This window comes from Montipora capricornis, chromosome 12, assembly GCF_036669925.1.
Source record: "Montipora capricornis isolate CH-2021 chromosome 12, ASM3666992v2, whole genome shotgun sequence".
Classification (NCBI taxonomy): domain Eukaryota; kingdom Metazoa; phylum Cnidaria; class Anthozoa; order Scleractinia; family Acroporidae; genus Montipora; species Montipora capricornis.
In genome coordinates, this window is record NC_090894.1 from 32,882,438 (window position 1) to 32,898,785 (window position 16,348).

A 16,348-nucleotide genomic window follows, 5' to 3' on the forward strand; every position below is an offset into this window, starting at 1 on the left:
GTATTGATATGAAAATTGTGCCTTAGTCAACACTAAAAGGCGAGATAGATCAGTACCAAAAATCAAGGCCGTTGATTGATCAGTGTGCTCAGTATTTTACTCTACAGAAAATGGATCGAGAACGCTAATTGATTGCTAACATCCACAAGAAAGACTTTTTTTTTTTATAGTTGTTCTATTTACAAATTGGAAACGTTCTTCTCATACAACAAAAACTGAAAGTACAGAAATTGTTAACGTTCTTCAGCTTCGCGGACTTGTACGTAGTAGTTGTATGGGCTCATTCAGACCCAAAAACCTCGATCCCATGTGCATATATTATAACCACGAAAACAATGAAGGGGGCGTGCATAAATTAGGGGCATGTTGGGGCATGACGCAATGTGTCGGTTTTAACCCTAACACGTGAAAGAAGGGGGCGTGCATAAATTAGGGGCAAGTTGGGGCATGACGCAATAACGGTTGTAACCCTAGCATAACCCTAACGCGTGAAACAAAAACACGCGCGTAACCCTAAATAATGTTTCGTAAGGTGCGCATAAAATAGTACTGTGTGTGCATATCATTTTTATCGGTATGTGACTAGACTGGTTTGGAGAGAGAGCGAGAGAGAGAGCTCTTGCCTGCTCAGGAGTTGAACTATGAATAAGAGATCGCAGCAAAAGCAAAGACAAGACTAAGGAAAACAAAACAATCACAAGTACACCAGATGACCTCATCGGAAACCAATCAGAAACAACCATGACCTCATCGAGAGCCAATCAAAAGACAAATAGGTCATTTATGATTGGTTTCTAATGATGTCACTACCCCATCATACCTTGAGGGACAAACGTTTTGCTGTTATAAAAGCGTCGCTGTAGCTTACTTTTTTTCATGAGACTATATCATGTCTGAGAAGAAAGAACAAATCGTTCCAATTCGAAAACCCACTCGGCCATCCAAACCACCTACCAACAAGAAGCCAGAAGTCACACAAACATGCATAGGAAACAACGCTATGACCATGGAGGAGATAAAGGAATTGCAACCCCCAGCCACACCCGCTGTGCAAGTCGTGGAGCAGACCTACCAAGAAGGGGAAGGATGGGAGCCCAACGAGCCCACCACTATTGAAGAACTCATGGGGCAGATCCCTGATGACGTGCCAATGGAAGTTGATACGACATGCCCTTTTCATGGTTGTTTGTTGGAGTACCGAACATCAGACAACGGTTTTAATTACGTGAAATGTCCTGAGTACCCCTGTGCCTTCATTGCAAGCCAACAAGAATTAAACCGGTACGTACAAGCCGTGGAGAAACAACGGCACCCTCAGCTTGTGATTAACATCGACAAAATACATTCCGAATGGCCAAAGATGCTGTGTTATTGCGATAAACCTTCCACCCTAAAACAGAGCAAATCTGAGAAGAACCCTGGCCGCATGTATTTCAGCTGTCGGAGCCGCACATGCCCCTACTTCCAATGGCTGAACACTCCCTGGAACCATAAGATTCTAGTCTTCACCTTAGAGAAACTGAATCCACCACCGCAACATCCTCGATACCCAAACTTTAAACCACGCCTGGTGGCTTATCAACCAAAGAAGAAACAGAACGTAGTACCATTTCGACATCACCCATACAAGCAGAAGGGAAGATCGTTCGAGAACACACCCCAAGCACCATCCGCCTTTCAAATGGCCTCTCGCATGGCCCAACGCCTATCTGATGGATGTTTTTCAAAGACCGCATGAACTGTGTTCAATATTGTAAAATAGTTTTTAATTGGTTCAATGTTATAATAAAAAGAGAATACAACCATATGATTGATGTAGTTGTCGTTGTGAGTGAGAGTGAACGAATGTCGAAACCGAGCGAGATCACAGTGATCACTGGAGGCGCTAAAGGCACCGATGCCTGGGCCATACGATGGGCGTGGCAATATGGGTTGCGTATTATGTGCATTCTCCCTTACAACCACCCTATCACCCGAGTGAATGGGAAAGGCTTGCGTCTCTGTGGCGGACATGATCCCAAACTTGTTCATGCCTCAGCAGCCTCACATCCGGGGGATTTATCTCTTGATGTACCGCGCATAAACATGATCTGGTGTAACTCCCCGGACACGGAAGCGGATCTGGTCTGTCGAGCTGCCAATAAACGGTTACAGCGTACATATCCTTCTTCATCTTGTATAGTCAACGGGTTATTGCAGCGCAATTATTGGATTATAAAGAAAGCTGATACTGTGTACGCTTTTGGGAAATTTGCACGAAACAGTCAAGGATTAGAGTGTGTGGATGGTGGGACGGGGTGGGGCGTAGAGATGGCATGCCTGATGCATAAACCATTGTATCTGTAGTCGATGACGCATAATCGCTGGTTCGAGTATGATCGTGTTGAGGACAGGTTTGAAGCCTGCCTCAAACCTATTACGTCATTGATGGGCAAGACATGCGCCATCATCGGTACGCGAAACATGGAAGCTCATACAGACCCGTGGCGCAGTTTACAGAACATGTTTTCGAATCGTTGGGGGAAATAAAGTTCCAATGAAAAGCAAAATATACCTTCCTAAGATTGGTTCCTAATGATGTCATCGGTCCATCATACATTGAGGGACACAATGTTTGAAAAGCGTCCTTCTTGCTCACTGTTTTTTCATATTGCCTGAGGATGAGAAACGTTCATTTCTACAGTGAGGTTTCAAGAGCTCTTTTTAAAAAGAGAAAAAAGACACGGGACTGTCTTGAAAGAATTCCTAACACAAACCTGGTGGATGAAGACGAAGTTACATCCCGTTGCTCAGAGTTTCAAAGAAGGGCTCGAGTTCAAAAGCAGCAGTTACACGAGCGCCATCTCCAAAGAAAGAAATGTCGCCTTCCAATGCGAAAGGACATACTCGAAGCGTTCTGGAAAAGCTATGAAAATCATGTTAGGGAGCGTTATTCAAAGATTAATGGAGCAGAAGAATCTGATGCGTGTCTAAAAGCAACCATCTTATCGGTGAACAAAAATGATATTTTAAAACCGTGGCATGAAGAGTGTATGATAATGTTTCCCCCTGTAGAACAACACCATATGATACCCTTTAATGATCGATGGGTGCAAAGACAGTTGACGGAGAAATACAGCATTGAGAAGATGAAAGAAAGATTGATTGCTCGAAGCGTGTCATTGGATGGTCTCACTCAACCAATCAATGTCCAGATCACTGTATAAAAAGAACTCACCGTTTCACCAAAACGATAGTTTACAGTGACAGAGATAGAAGCAGACCATGAATGACGCATTGAATTTAGAGGAGGCCCGTAGGACAAGACAAATAAGGCATCGTCAAGCCTTTGACGTTGAACACGCATTGAGAGAAAAAGTCAAGGAATTGAAGTCTGTGGATGATTGTATGAAAGAAAATGATATGCAAGGTCAACACCAAACAGTGCGGAACCTGGATAAGCGTCGCCTCCATCTCGAAAAGTCTATCATCAAACATACCATACGATGGGCTACCATCAAGGAAGAGGAGGAAATGGCGCAAAAACGCATACAGGAAGAAGGAGAGGAGAATATAAAGGAGATAGATAATCGCGTTTTGGAAATGAGACGAGAACTGAACGGTCTGAAACGTTACCAAGCATTGTACGAGGCCAAATGTCGTGAAGTGATCCTGTGGCACTCGCGGTTGAGTGATGTGTTAGACTTGCTGTTGTGTGAACTGTGCATGGAAGAGAAAAACGAAGCCTATGTGGAAGGCACGCCCGAAGAGATTCTTTGCTGGAAACCGTGCAATTGTAATTTTGGGGGATGCAAGACTGTGCGTTACATTTTACAAGATAAATAAAATGTTGATGTAAAACTGTGAAGTTGTTAGTGTCATGAAACCGTCACCCTTAACGTACGAGTTCCCCGGAGAGCCTGGTAGTTTGGGCGGGGTCCAAGCTTTTGCCAAAGCACATGGGTTAAAAAGACGCGAAGCCCAAAACCTACTGCAAGGGGTCTTAAGCTACACGTTACACCGTCCCCGCCGAAAACATTTCCCTACATTACCCACCTTAGTGTTTAACATCGATGAACAATGGGTTGCCGATTTGATTGAATTGCAAGGGTTAGCACGTTGGAACAAAGGGAACCGATACGCCTTAACGGTAGTAGATGTGTTGTCAAATATACTTGGGTCGAACCCTTGAAGAACAAGACAGGGGTAGCGGTCACACAGGCCATGCAAACCATCTTGACACGATCCGGGCGCACACCGCAAAAATTGCAGACAGATGCAGGCAAAGAATTTTACAATCGAACGTTCCAGACTTTGATGAAAAGGAACGGTATTCATCATTTTAGCACGCATGGGGACGCTAAAGCAGCCCTAGCGGAACGGTTCAATCGCACCTTGAAAGAGAAACTGTACCGGTACTTGACAGCCAAGAACACGCGGGCATACTTACAGGTCTTACAGAGTATCGTGCAGGGATACAACGCTACCGTTCATCCGAGCATCGGCATAGCTCCAAAAGACGTAACGGGCGTCAACGAGGCCCAAGTATGGCACCGTCTATACGATAAACGATTGCTAGCTAAGAAAAAGAACAAGCAGACGCTTTTGGTAAAAGGGACACGGGTGCGTTTGAACAAGAAACATCGACCATTTGAAAAAGGGTATTTGCCGGGGTGGACAGAAGAGGTTTTTGTGATCCGGCGAGTCGTTCCAGGGGTAGTACCCACCTACAAAGTACAAGAATGGGATGGGACTCCAGTGGAAGGTACATTTTACAGACAAGATTTGCAAACGGTGACAGTACCAGATGACGGACTGTTTCGCATAGAAAAGGTTTTACAACGCAAAGGAAATCAGTTCAAAGTGCGTTGGCAAGGATGGTCTGATAAATACGACAGTTGGATCGATGCAAAGACCATTCGCAAGTGGAAAGGGTGACAGAACTATGGGTGATTTCTACGTGACCTTACCGAGTGATCCGTCACCTGAATTTCCAGATAACTCACCATCCAGTTTTAAGGTCCGGCTGCCCCAGCGACTAACATTGCCGGGGCAGGGTTGGCGAGTTGCCTTGAGCAGTATGTCCGTGCCTGACACTCGTGTCAACCTCTACCATTTGGTACCAAAATACGATTTTCTGTTTTACACAACGCTGATGAGATCTGGGGTTAGATCAGAGGTGCAAGTTAACATGATGAATATCGATCAATTCAAGTGGGTGGTGGATGGAGAAAGTTCCATGAAAGCCTGTATTGATTTTCTCACCCAAATGCGCCTAAGGGATCCCTTTCAAGGGAGTCATTTTGTGGACGATACGGGAAAACGTATCTACATAACCTTTCGGTGGATACAGCGAGGAAACGAGCAAGACTTGCTGATTGACAATACAAAGATCAAACTCGGTGGTGTAGACAACACTCCAGAAATTTGGATTAATGGTACCTTGGCTATCAAGATGGGATGGCTGACAGAAACAGGGGAGTTGGGCCATAACCTGTCTCGAGAGTATATAGATGACAAAGTGCCTGATCTGACAACTTCTGAGAAGTACCGAGATTTGCTGGATAAAGATGGAAATGGTGTGTTCTGGGCAATAGAAAAAAACTGCCTTCGATTAAGCATGAGTTGTAATTGGCGTTTCACCAACCTGAACCATGCCTTTCGAATGGTGGTTGGGGAGCCTTCTCGCACCTTGCATGTGTACTGTAATGTAGCGCAGAGCACGATTGTGGGAGGAATGAAGACGGATTTATTGCGCGAAGTCTGGTACGAGAGACGAGGAAGAGGTGTGATGTATTTCGAACCCAAACACAAACAATTTCATCCAGTGCGCCAAAACACCTACGAAACATTGCAAGTGGACGTAGCTGAAACAAACGGGTCCTTGGTTGCATTTCCTAACAACAAATCTAACCGTACCTTGGTTACCTTGCATTTCATCCAAGATAAATAGGGCAGCCGTAAAGGAATCACCTTTAGTACGAAACGGTTAACATGCGAGGAGGAAGTCTGACTCGATACACACCCCCGCAAGTGGGAGATGGATTATGGAAAACTCTATTGGAGATAGGGGCTCCTGCTGTAGCAGAAGGGTTGCAGAGTTTGGCACAAGGTAAAGCGCTTGATGCGGCAGCAGGCACGGTTTTGCGAGCAGGAGTCAGCGGGTTGAAAAGAAAAGCCAGTCAATCGGTAAGGTCTATGATGCAAAAAACAGCTAAACGAGCTAGGAATAACATCAAATCAAAGGTCCGTCAAACAACCAATCATGTGCGGGATGTTTTGGCTGTGTGATGTGGACCAATCAAAAAGCAAGAAAGGATTTGGACCAATCAGCGTCAAGAAAAGCTCTATAAAAGAGACAACTTCATTCCCTGACAGTCATACACCATTTCATGTGCAGAGCACAAACACCTCCATCTAAAAGTACGTTCCATCATGTCTATTCACAAAGAAACCTCTCACGCAGACCTCAGTGCAGAGAAACAAGAACCTCACGGCGCACCATTAACCCACACGGACCTATTAAAACCGTTAAATGCAGAGAGGAAAGAAACGATGCAGAAAACCATCCGAGAAGCGGTCAGAAAAGTGCTGATTCTGCCAAAGATAAGTATCGGTGAAGTCAAGCAAGCAAGGAAAGATCCTGCGGCAGAAGTGAATGGAGACCCCCAAAATTTGAAACGGAAAATCACAGTGCCCCAAAAGCTACGCACCCCTGCTCCAAAACGGAAACGCATCACACCTCGAAAGTTAACGGATGAATGTGAGCGATCAATGAACCTGCAAGAAGTAGGAACGAAAGAAGAGGAACACAGCAAACTCATTGCTCGCCTAGCACTAGCCAAACTGAAAGAGATGTTGAAAGATGAACGAAAAGCCGAACAAAAGCTTAGAAAGTTGACTGAACGCATGCTGGAGCATAATGACATATTAGGAGAGTCCGTTTCAGACCAAGACAGTGTCGTTGTCATTTCCTCTTGTATAAAATGGTTTGAATAAAGCTTGTTCGTTTCAAATGATACAATATGGTCTCTGTGTGTGTTGTTGTGCGATACTTGGCACTGTTGGCGATGGACCCGCGAGGTGAGCTCCTTGCGTGCTTGTTGCCCTACAGAGCTCTTAGACACTATCGAGCAATGGCCATCAGAGGGTATTGTCCCACAAGATCTATGGGTCAGTTTGTCGCCCATCAATGTAGGGCGCGTGATTGTGTTCTTGCTATGGTTAAATCAGCGGCCTTCCCCACACCGTCAATGGGCCCATATATCAAGCCGTTCCCCCTTCCAAATGATCTCAGACTTACTAGACCACCAACAGGGACACGGACTCCATCATGCCGCGATTAGTAGTCCGATCCATTCCTAGACGCGAACGGCGATTGCGGGGGTGGGGGCAGCGTGGTGGCTGGATTTCCAATCACGTGTCACCACCACCAACAACCATGGACTACGAGCTGTTCCGTCGGTGGACGAAACAGATAAAACCCAGGCAACGTCGACGAACAATCCACAAACGACGTTGACCTTCGTCATGAGCAAGTCGTTGAATTTCTGGGCTTTACCAGCCCAAGATGTGGCTATTCAAGGATCTCGATGGGTGGGTTACTCCCCGCTCAACAATAGCAGTATTACCCCCTTGGAATTAACCGTTTCCGAATTGGAAGATTTTGTCGATTTGAATCAAAGTTATTTAACCTTTGACATGAGACTACCTACCGGTGCGAACAATGCTGGTTTGTATGCGGACGGGCAAGTCACGGCAGCTGAAGCAAATCAATCGGGAGACGATTACACCAAGTACGTTTACCTGGTCAATAATGTGGCGCACACCATGATCCAGCAATTTGACATGCGGTTGAATGGTACGTTAATGACTAAACAGACGGGCATGTATGCCTACCGAGCCTTTGGTGAAACCTTGCTGAATTACACGCCCAGTGAAGGTGAAACATTGCTGGCTCCACAAGGATGGGTGAATTATTTGAATGTGAATGCTTCCCTGCAAGCCACCAATGCTGTGAATGATGACCGCCTTGTTAACGCTGGTATGTTTGCTACTGGAGAGACGAATCCCTTGAAAGTGTTAACTTCCAAGTTTTTGGGGAACGGATGGGTGCGGCTGATCATGAAACCGCATTTGGAAGCTTTTAATACAGGAACCGTGTTAGTTCCTGGTATTGAAATCAAGCTGCGTATCACCTTTAACAGTCCCGAGTTCTTTTGCTTTGGTACAAGGATGGCGGGCAAAAAGTATCCAACCCTGGGTCCGAATGATATCCAAGCCAAATTTTATCTCTGTAGGCTGACCTTAAACCCTACCACTTACACTGCACTGACTAAACGAAGACATAACAAAGGCATGTGGGGTCGTTATCCTACCGTCTATATGGATGTCCGGACATTCACGTTTGATGGGGATAGTACCATGTTTAAGAAAACAGATCTGTTTCAAGGCCGCGTACCCGACCGTCTTATGGTAGGATTATTGGACAGTCGCGCCTACAACGGGAATTTAGATCATTACCCATTTGCCTTCCAAAAGTTTGGGGTGACCCGCATTCGTCAAATCATACGCGGTGAGGAATATCCCTACGAAACCTTGGAACTGAATCAGAATGATAACAAGAAAGATTTGTGGGGGTACCATCGTTTCCTGCAAGCCAGCGGTGCTCTGGGTAAACACCAAGAAAGTATGCTGAAACCGGGGGATTGGGGCCACACCAAGAATTGCACGCTGTACCTGTTTAATAATGTCGCAGGAGGAGATGCAGATAGCCCCTTGCGAAATCCGCAACAACAAGGCGATGTCACCCTGGAGATCAATTTTGGGGCTAATCCTGGTCAAAATCTGATGGTGGTGGTCTGGGGCGAGTTTGAAAGCGTGATGGATATCAGTGGCACGGGCGTGGTGAATTACGACGTTTAAAATTCATACCTTTCTGTATTAAATACAACCACTCGCATTACTTGTGTAACAGTATCATCAATCAGTGCTACAACAAGCATCGATGGAACTAGTACCCTTGAGCGACCGACAGCTAACAGCATTGGCAAAACGCGACCCTGTTTTGAGGCGCGTGTTTTGGGGTGTATACCCTGAAGATCAATTACCACCACTCCGCCAAACCGCTGGGAGACAAACGCATAGGGCTATGATTGTCAACACAGACCCTAAAGGAGAACCTGGACGTCATTGGTTGGGTTTATGGACTTCGGGAGATACCTGCGAGATCCTCGACAGCTATGGCCTTCCTATGGATACGTACGGAGTACCTCATGTCTTGGAATGGATATGGCGCTATTTTCCCGTCATCCACCGCAACGAGCGAAGCTTACAAAGTTTGAACAGCCGCGCTTGCGGGCATTACGCTTTATTGTTTCTACAAGCACGGTGTCGAGGCAAGAGCATGCATGAATTCATGGCTGATTTTTCTTTACATGATTTAGTAGCCAACGATCACCAAGCAGGCCATCGCATCCTAGTACAGTTACCCCCATCACTTCAAACGGACATCGTGGACGGTGTAGAAAATAGTCAGGCGTGTTGTTCTAGGCGTGAAGCTATGTATCATTGAAATAAAAGTTTCCAATAAAAAAAATAAAAAATAAAATAAAAACCGTGTCGTGGTCATTGTTCTTTTTAAAAGACCCCACTTTATAGACCTATATCATTTGACACCATGCCTGCAACAAGAACACGTCGAAAACGCGCTCCGCGCCATAAAACACGGGTGACTCGAAAGAGGCGGCGAACCAAACACCAGAAGGGAGGCATTTTTCCTTTACTCGCGTTAGCCCTTCCTGCATTGACCGCCGTTGGTAAAGCAGCCGCCTTAGGGGGTGTAAGTGCCGCGGCAGGATACGGGATCAAAAAAGCTTTGAATAAAAGACGGTGAAACATGGGGGAGAGAATCAGATAGGACTATGACGACCGGAGAGAGAAGGCTTTTTTTTTCGAACCCCCTGCAGTCTTTTAGTGACCGGTCCTTCGGGCTGTGGTAAGACCACCTTCACGCGGGAATTATTGAAACATGCTTCTCATTTCATGGACCCACCACCTCGAACCAAACACTATTGTTATGGAGCATGGCAACCTACATTTAAAAAGATGCAAAAAGAGGATGCTATACATTTTCACGAAGGCATTCCTAGTTTAGAGGAATTGGATGCTTGGTTTGCACCACAAGGTGGCGGGGTGTTAGTGTTGGATGATTTGATGGATGAAGGAGGAAGAGACAAGCGTGTGTTGGACCTATTCACAAAACATTCCCACCATCGGAACATTACCGTATTGTATTTGTGTCAAGATCTGTTTCCACCGGGCCCTTACGCAAAGACCGTGTCGCGCAATGCGCATTACATAGTTTGTTTCAAGAATCCTCGGGATTGCACATGGCTACGAGCTTTGGTGTGTCAGGCGTTTCCGACCGAGGTCAAAGGTGTTATGCAAATATTTCGTCATGCTACGGAACACCCCTTTGGCTATTTAATGTTTGACTTACACCCAGCCTCTTCAGATGACCGCCGTCTGTGGACGAACCTATGGCCTTCGTAGGGGTACCCGCACGTGTTTGTACCTATAGAATCACGTCATGCCCACGTCACCGCCTCCCCGTTTACGTAGACAATTTACATTCCTACGACAGCTAGCTAAAGAAGCGCGTCATTTACAGCGTCAAGATCTTTTACGTCACGCCAATGCTGATCAAATCAATGCTGTCAGCGAAGTCATTTTGAATTCTTTGAAAGGGAGAGTACCCTTATCGCCAACCACGGTACGCGCATGGCGTCCTCAAAAACAAACTTTGCGAACCCTACCTCACCGCAAAACGTCCTTAAAAAAGCGACGCGACTTGTTGATGGATCAGAAAGGCGCTGGCTTTTGGCGGGGACTGAACAATGCTTTAGATGGTTGCTGTGTTCACCGTTCTTCATCATCATGATCGAGTTTGTATTCCGCCCCACCTTCTTTGAAGCTCTGAATGTGAGACCTTTGATAAACCGTTGTCGCGCGTGGATACGACAGAGAGCTAATGACTTTCGTCAAGCACTGAACGAGGAATTGTTTTGCTGTTATCCTAGACCATGAATAGAACAGCATTGCACAATCTCATTGAAGCGTATCAAGAAGCAAGGCGCTGGAAACTACAAGCTGAGGGGTTGCAACTTAAATTACAAACGTTACAGGACGAAAGAGAGCTCTCTCGTAAAAAGGTACAGACCTTGGAGCGCGACCTAAGCATATTGAGATATAATTTGATGTGCAAAGCCTGTAGACATTATTGGGACACTATTATTGGTCAACGACGGAGGAACGTTTGAAGTCTCGTGCTTAGAGTGTAAACAGTTATTCATTTCGCCACCCCAAAAACGATGAGTACTTTTCGCGAGTATGTCATGGTTCCTGCGGACGAAATGTCGCGATTGACCGATGAATACAAAGGGCGTTTGACCGAGAACATGCGATTGACTAAAGCGGCTCGTTTGGCAGCTGAAAAACACTTATTGTTAGACTCTAACATGCCAAGCGGTTTGAAAGAAGCACGTGTCAAACAAGTATCGCGTCCATTAAATCGATTAATCAAAAAGATTCGAGGGGGGCCTCCAGTAGCAGCCCCACTGCCTGAAGGAGAAGAAGAAGATGATGAAACAGATGCTATGATTGAAGGACCCACAGCCACACTGGTGCGGAGTTTGCTTAAAAAAGCGCATCGCAAGAAAGGTGCTACCATAACGGTAGGTAACGCCGCGGAGACACCACATCGTCCCGCCTTACCGCCCAAACCCAAACGCGTGCGTTTACAAGTACCGTCCTTGTCCTTGGAGGAACAAAGAGAAGCTCCCCTCCCCTTTGCTGAAGTTTTGGGATCATCCCCAGGGAGTACATCCAAAGAAAAAGCTGAGGTTATTGTGAATAAACTCAAACGCCAACGGCGTAAGAAAGCGGCTACGGAAGTAGAACGTTTGAAATCTTTACCAGCGTGGGAAGCATTTGACCAGGGACGTCGAACCCGCCGCAAACTTGATGGGAAGGACTACTAAAAAACGTAAAGCCCCAGCACGCAGATCGCTTCGGCGCAAACGCCCACAACGTGGAGAAGGATTAGACATTCAAAAATGGTTGGGGAAGACTGGGATTGAATTTCATTGGCCGGGATATCAATACATGGGGCCTGGAACACATTTGAAGAAACGGTTAACGCGCGGGGATCCAGGTATCAATCGATTGGATAAGATTGCCAAGCAGCACGATATTGAGTACGCCAGAGCTAAGAATTTGCGTGACAAATGGAAAGCCGATGACAAGATGATTGCCGCCATCAGCCGTTTGCCGGGCAAGAAAACTTGGACGGAAGCTATTGTTAAACGGATCATGCAAGCTAAGCGCAAACTCAAATTGTGAAAAAAAAACTGTAATGTTGTTTGTTTTTGATAATCTTATGTACAAGCGGGAACGTGTCGACGGTCCTAGTGACTAGTCGGTCCCTTTGTTTTTTTCAATAAAAAACTTGAAAAAAAGTGAAATTGTGATTGAGTGAATCTCTTATAGCCTATGCTCATTTAAAAATCATGATGAAAGATAGCCTTATTTTACCGCAAGAAACGTGTCCTGTCGATCGCTAAGTTGCCGCCCATAGCTCAATCGGTTAGAGCGTTGGACTATAAATCCGAAGGTTGTTGGTTCAAATCCCACTGGGTGGACTATTTTTCTTTTTTTTTTTTTTTTTTTTCTCCAGTGAAACAAATTAAGAGAGCCTTGTGACAGCGATTTTTCAATGAAAATCATTTTTAAAAAAACTGTAAGCGCCTTTGAAATGTTGCTTTTGAATTCCTAAAGAGCCTACATAATTAGAGCGTTTTTATTCATCATCTTCATCCATTAGTTCGACCATTGTGGCAATAAGATCTTCATCTTCAGAGTCCAGTCCTCGATAGCCATATGGATAAGTGATCGCTGTTTGCGGGTCCAGGACGCGCTTATTGAATACCAATTTGTATTCTTTGTGGGCTTCTTTGGTCCATAGTTGATAGTCTTTCGAGACGTGGACGATTTTGTGTGTCTGCGCGACGCGGGTTTTTTGCAGTGAATCTAAAGGCTTTTGTATTTCCTTCAAGGTGTTTTCACGCAACACTTGATAATTGAGTTGTGTCATCCCTTCGACGGTCAATGAAAATCCTCGTACTTTGCAACAATACTTGTCTTTCTTCGTACGATATCCATAATTCTTCGGCCCCCCCGAGCAAAACTCTGTGATGAAATCTCCGTTGGTTAATTCATCCGTAAAATCGCCCAAATAATCGCCGAGCACTGGTTTCATTTCTCCCGGGGATTGCACGAAAATCACACTGTCTGTATCAAAATACAACACCCTTTCGTTCAACAGTTCTAGAGCTTCATAGAGACGCAAGCGCGCCCAACAGGTAGTGAAACAGGCCACGAAGATATTCAGATTGGGGGAAATATTTTCACATAACGCTTCCTCGCGATGATGGACTTCCACTCTTTGTTCGTCGATACAGCTGACAAAACGAACATTATGTTGATCACTGTCCATGAAACTACAAAAGGCTTGAGGTTCAATGAATTCTTTCACTTGCAATTTGTTCACTTGCTGCCCAAATTTTCCCCACATGGAGTTTAACATCAGTTTGGCCAAAGCCCGCTGACCAGGATTGACGGCAATCTTCTCATATTCTAAGGAGATACCTTCTTTCTCTTGAAACTGAGTTATGTAGAGTTGTTTCTTTTCCTCTGTGTCGCACCATGCGGGCCAGCCTGAAGCTTCCGTTTTCAACTTGAGCCAAGTGTTCACATAATCTTCGAACAGGCCTACTTGCGTTTCTCGGAAATGCCACACTTCATGAATGGTTTGGATCACGTAACCCATCTGTTCCGCTTTTTCTAGTTCTGGTGTACACCACGTACCGGTCAATGCTCTCTCCTGTTCGTTATGGCCACACCAAGAGACTTTCCCATGGAGAGGACGGTCGATGTTTTCCTCGACGCAGGTACGACACAGAGGAAACGTGAGTTTGTTATGAGTTCTGTATAGTAATACAGGGTGGAAAAGGCGATACGGTGGTACTACTGTACATTTTGCGAGACCAAAATAATCGGAAATTTGTTTCTCTCGTGGCGGGGCGTAAATCATTTCAGGATGTCCCACCGGATACTTCTGGGTCTTATTGGTCCAAGGGTAGAGACTAGTATAATCATAATATTTGATTTGTTCAGCGGCATGTTCTTTGACTTCGTAATGAAGACGAACAGCATTTGTGCGGCCACCAATAAAGGCGTCTCGAGGTGAAAGCGGTTCTTCTAAATCGTACTCTGCGACAATCTCAGCTATTTCCGGATCGTGGTTCTTACATTTCTGCCATTCGTACTCCCAGATGGTTTTTACAGAATAGCCTCGATCAGAAAGACTTTGTAATCGTAACACGGTTTCTTGATGAACGTCGGCCATGGAGCGGTCGTTCAGTCGGCGGTAGGTTTCTGAGCGCTGAGGAAAACACTTCGGGCAACCATGCCAAAAACAGCCAAGAAACTCGTAAACCGTGTTGGTCTCAACATCATAGCCATCGACTGTCCACCGGGTGTCTGGAATGCGATATTCGCCTTGATTCCTAGCATGTTGTATTCGCTGACGGAACCGCAGGTCGGAGCTATCATCGCCTGTTTCCAAGAAAATTTCTTCCAACTGATCTCGTTCGTCAACGCTACATGCAAGCCAGGCGTCTCGGCGCAATTGCTGTTCCTCAAACGTTAACCATTCCATAGCCGCTTTGGAATGATTGACATCTAAACGCCAACCGTAGAGAGGCAATGGTGTTTTCTTGCATGCGATTGAGGAGCAAGTCTCGATTGCAAGCCGAGGCGATAGTGATTTGTTCAAAGGGGCAAAATCGGGTGCGCTTGCGGAAATCGCGCTGAAACGTGAGGCAGCCTTCGCGCAATAACTGGACGTCATCGATGCAATAATCTTCGAGCTCTTGGCGCAGATGAAATTGAACCCCATTTGATTTCTGCTCTTCATACCACTTCTCAAACTTTTCTTTCCCTTCTTTGCTCATTCCCTCGGGCATGTAATCTTTCTTGGGAGGCAGTTCACCGCGGTAATCGTTCTCCATATTGGAGCAGGTATTAAATAAATGAGGAAAGTAACCTTTTTTAAACTGATCGGGGTCGAGTCCAAATGTTTTTGTAAAAGAACAGAGAGGTCCAGGGGTAAACGACATAGAATCAATGAAACGAATGTAGCCTCCCAGATAAGTAAGTTCCAGTACTTTACCGCCATTGCGAACCTGCTTTAATGCTTGTTTGCGACGGTGCAATGCGTCAACGATAAAATAAGAATCGTACCCTTTAAAATTATGGGCCAAGACGGTGATTTCGCGCGTTTCCTCTTCTGTTAAGACTTCTAACCACTCTAAAAAATGATCAACGCATTGGGGTCCGCGAAAGATTTTGGGGTCGCTATTTTCAGCGGTCATTCCTACGACCAAATTGGCGATATGTTTCCCGGTGTTTTGCATTGCCTCTATGTCAAAAAACACTAAAAGGGGTTCCTTATATTCGTCTGGTTGTTCCTGGTTTTCGGTCTCCGTATTAGATCGAAGGGTTTGTAGCCCCTTTGAGGCGTCTCCTCCTTGCTGACGCCGCCGTTTTTTCCGCTTGGCCAGTTGCACAGCTCGTTTCTCTTCCCGGATCTCATCAGGGTCCTTGGCCTTCTGAATGAAGCATCGATGCGTGTTAAGGTCTACTTTCTCGCGACACGACGGACATGCCCCCCAACCGCAGCAATGATCATCTTGTTCTTTTCTTCCCACGAGGAGTTTTCGGAAATGGGCGCATTTCCGTCGCGCTTGACAGACAGAAGGTTTTTGAGGACCGCTAGGTTTCCCATCTTGTGCTTTACTACAATGGAGTTCGAGACAGGAGGGTCCATAGAAGACTCGGCGACAGCTATTGCAGACGTGGGAAGCCAACCGTTTCGTCTTGTATGCCTCATGGTAATCAGAGCATGTTTCTTGACAGCAGGCAGGGCAGTGAATTCCGGTAGCATTAGGGCAGGCATGCTGCCCCAAATTATTATAGGGGTGTAAACACCGCCCGCAGAAATAACTAGTACTGAAAAAACCTGGTAATGACGTGAGAGTATCGTAATGACAGTTTTCATGTAGGATCGCCAATTGTTTTTAGCCTTCGCCAAACGCAAAACATGCGGACGCGCGATCTACATCTACCATGATGACTTGATATTTTAGAAACAGCGACGGTGCTAAGGCAAACCGGGTGAGCTCATCTATTCCGCATGGTCCGGGGATGACATGGGCCTCTTCATGTAAGAACAATGCTGCTTCGTATT

At 45.7% G+C, this 16,348-nt stretch overlaps 3 protein-coding genes and 1 non-coding gene across 4 annotated transcripts; 3 read left to right on the forward strand and 1 right to left on the reverse strand.

The window, feature by feature from the left end:
• The first annotated feature begins 7,509 nt into the window (after nucleotides 1-7,509).
• LOC138025695 (uncharacterized protein F54H12.2-like) lies at nucleotides 7,510-8,904 on the forward strand. The gene has a single exon (XM_068872872.1). It carries the CDS (start codon nucleotides 7,510-7,512, stop codon nucleotides 8,902-8,904), a length of 1,395 nt encoding a protein of 464 aa, XP_068728973.1.
• Nucleotides 8,905-8,986: 82 nt separating this feature from the next.
• LOC138025696 (uncharacterized) lies at nucleotides 8,987-10,533 on the forward strand. The gene is made up of 2 exons (XM_068872873.1): nucleotides 8,987-9,247; nucleotides 9,916-10,533. The coding sequence occupies exons 1-2, from the start codon at nucleotides 8,987-8,989 to the stop codon at nucleotides 10,531-10,533; spliced, it is 879 nt and encodes a 292-aa protein (XP_068728974.1).
• Nucleotides 10,534-12,606: 2,073 nt separating this feature from the next.
• Nucleotides 12,607-12,680, forward strand: Trnay-aua (transfer RNA tyrosine (anticodon AUA)). Its single transcript has one exon. It is a non-coding gene; the product is annotated as a tRNA-Tyr (tRNA).
• A 158-nt stretch (nucleotides 12,681-12,838) lies between these two features.
• On the reverse strand, nucleotides 12,839-16,057 carry LOC138025697 (uncharacterized). Its single transcript, XM_068872874.1, has 3 exons — nucleotides 15,776-16,057; nucleotides 15,019-15,710; nucleotides 12,839-14,909 (listed from the first exon to the last, which is right to left on the reverse strand). Exons 1-3 carry the CDS (start codon nucleotides 16,055-16,057, stop codon nucleotides 12,839-12,841), a joined length of 3,045 nt encoding a protein of 1,014 aa, XP_068728975.1.
• Between the last annotated feature and the right edge of the window lie 291 nt (nucleotides 16,058-16,348).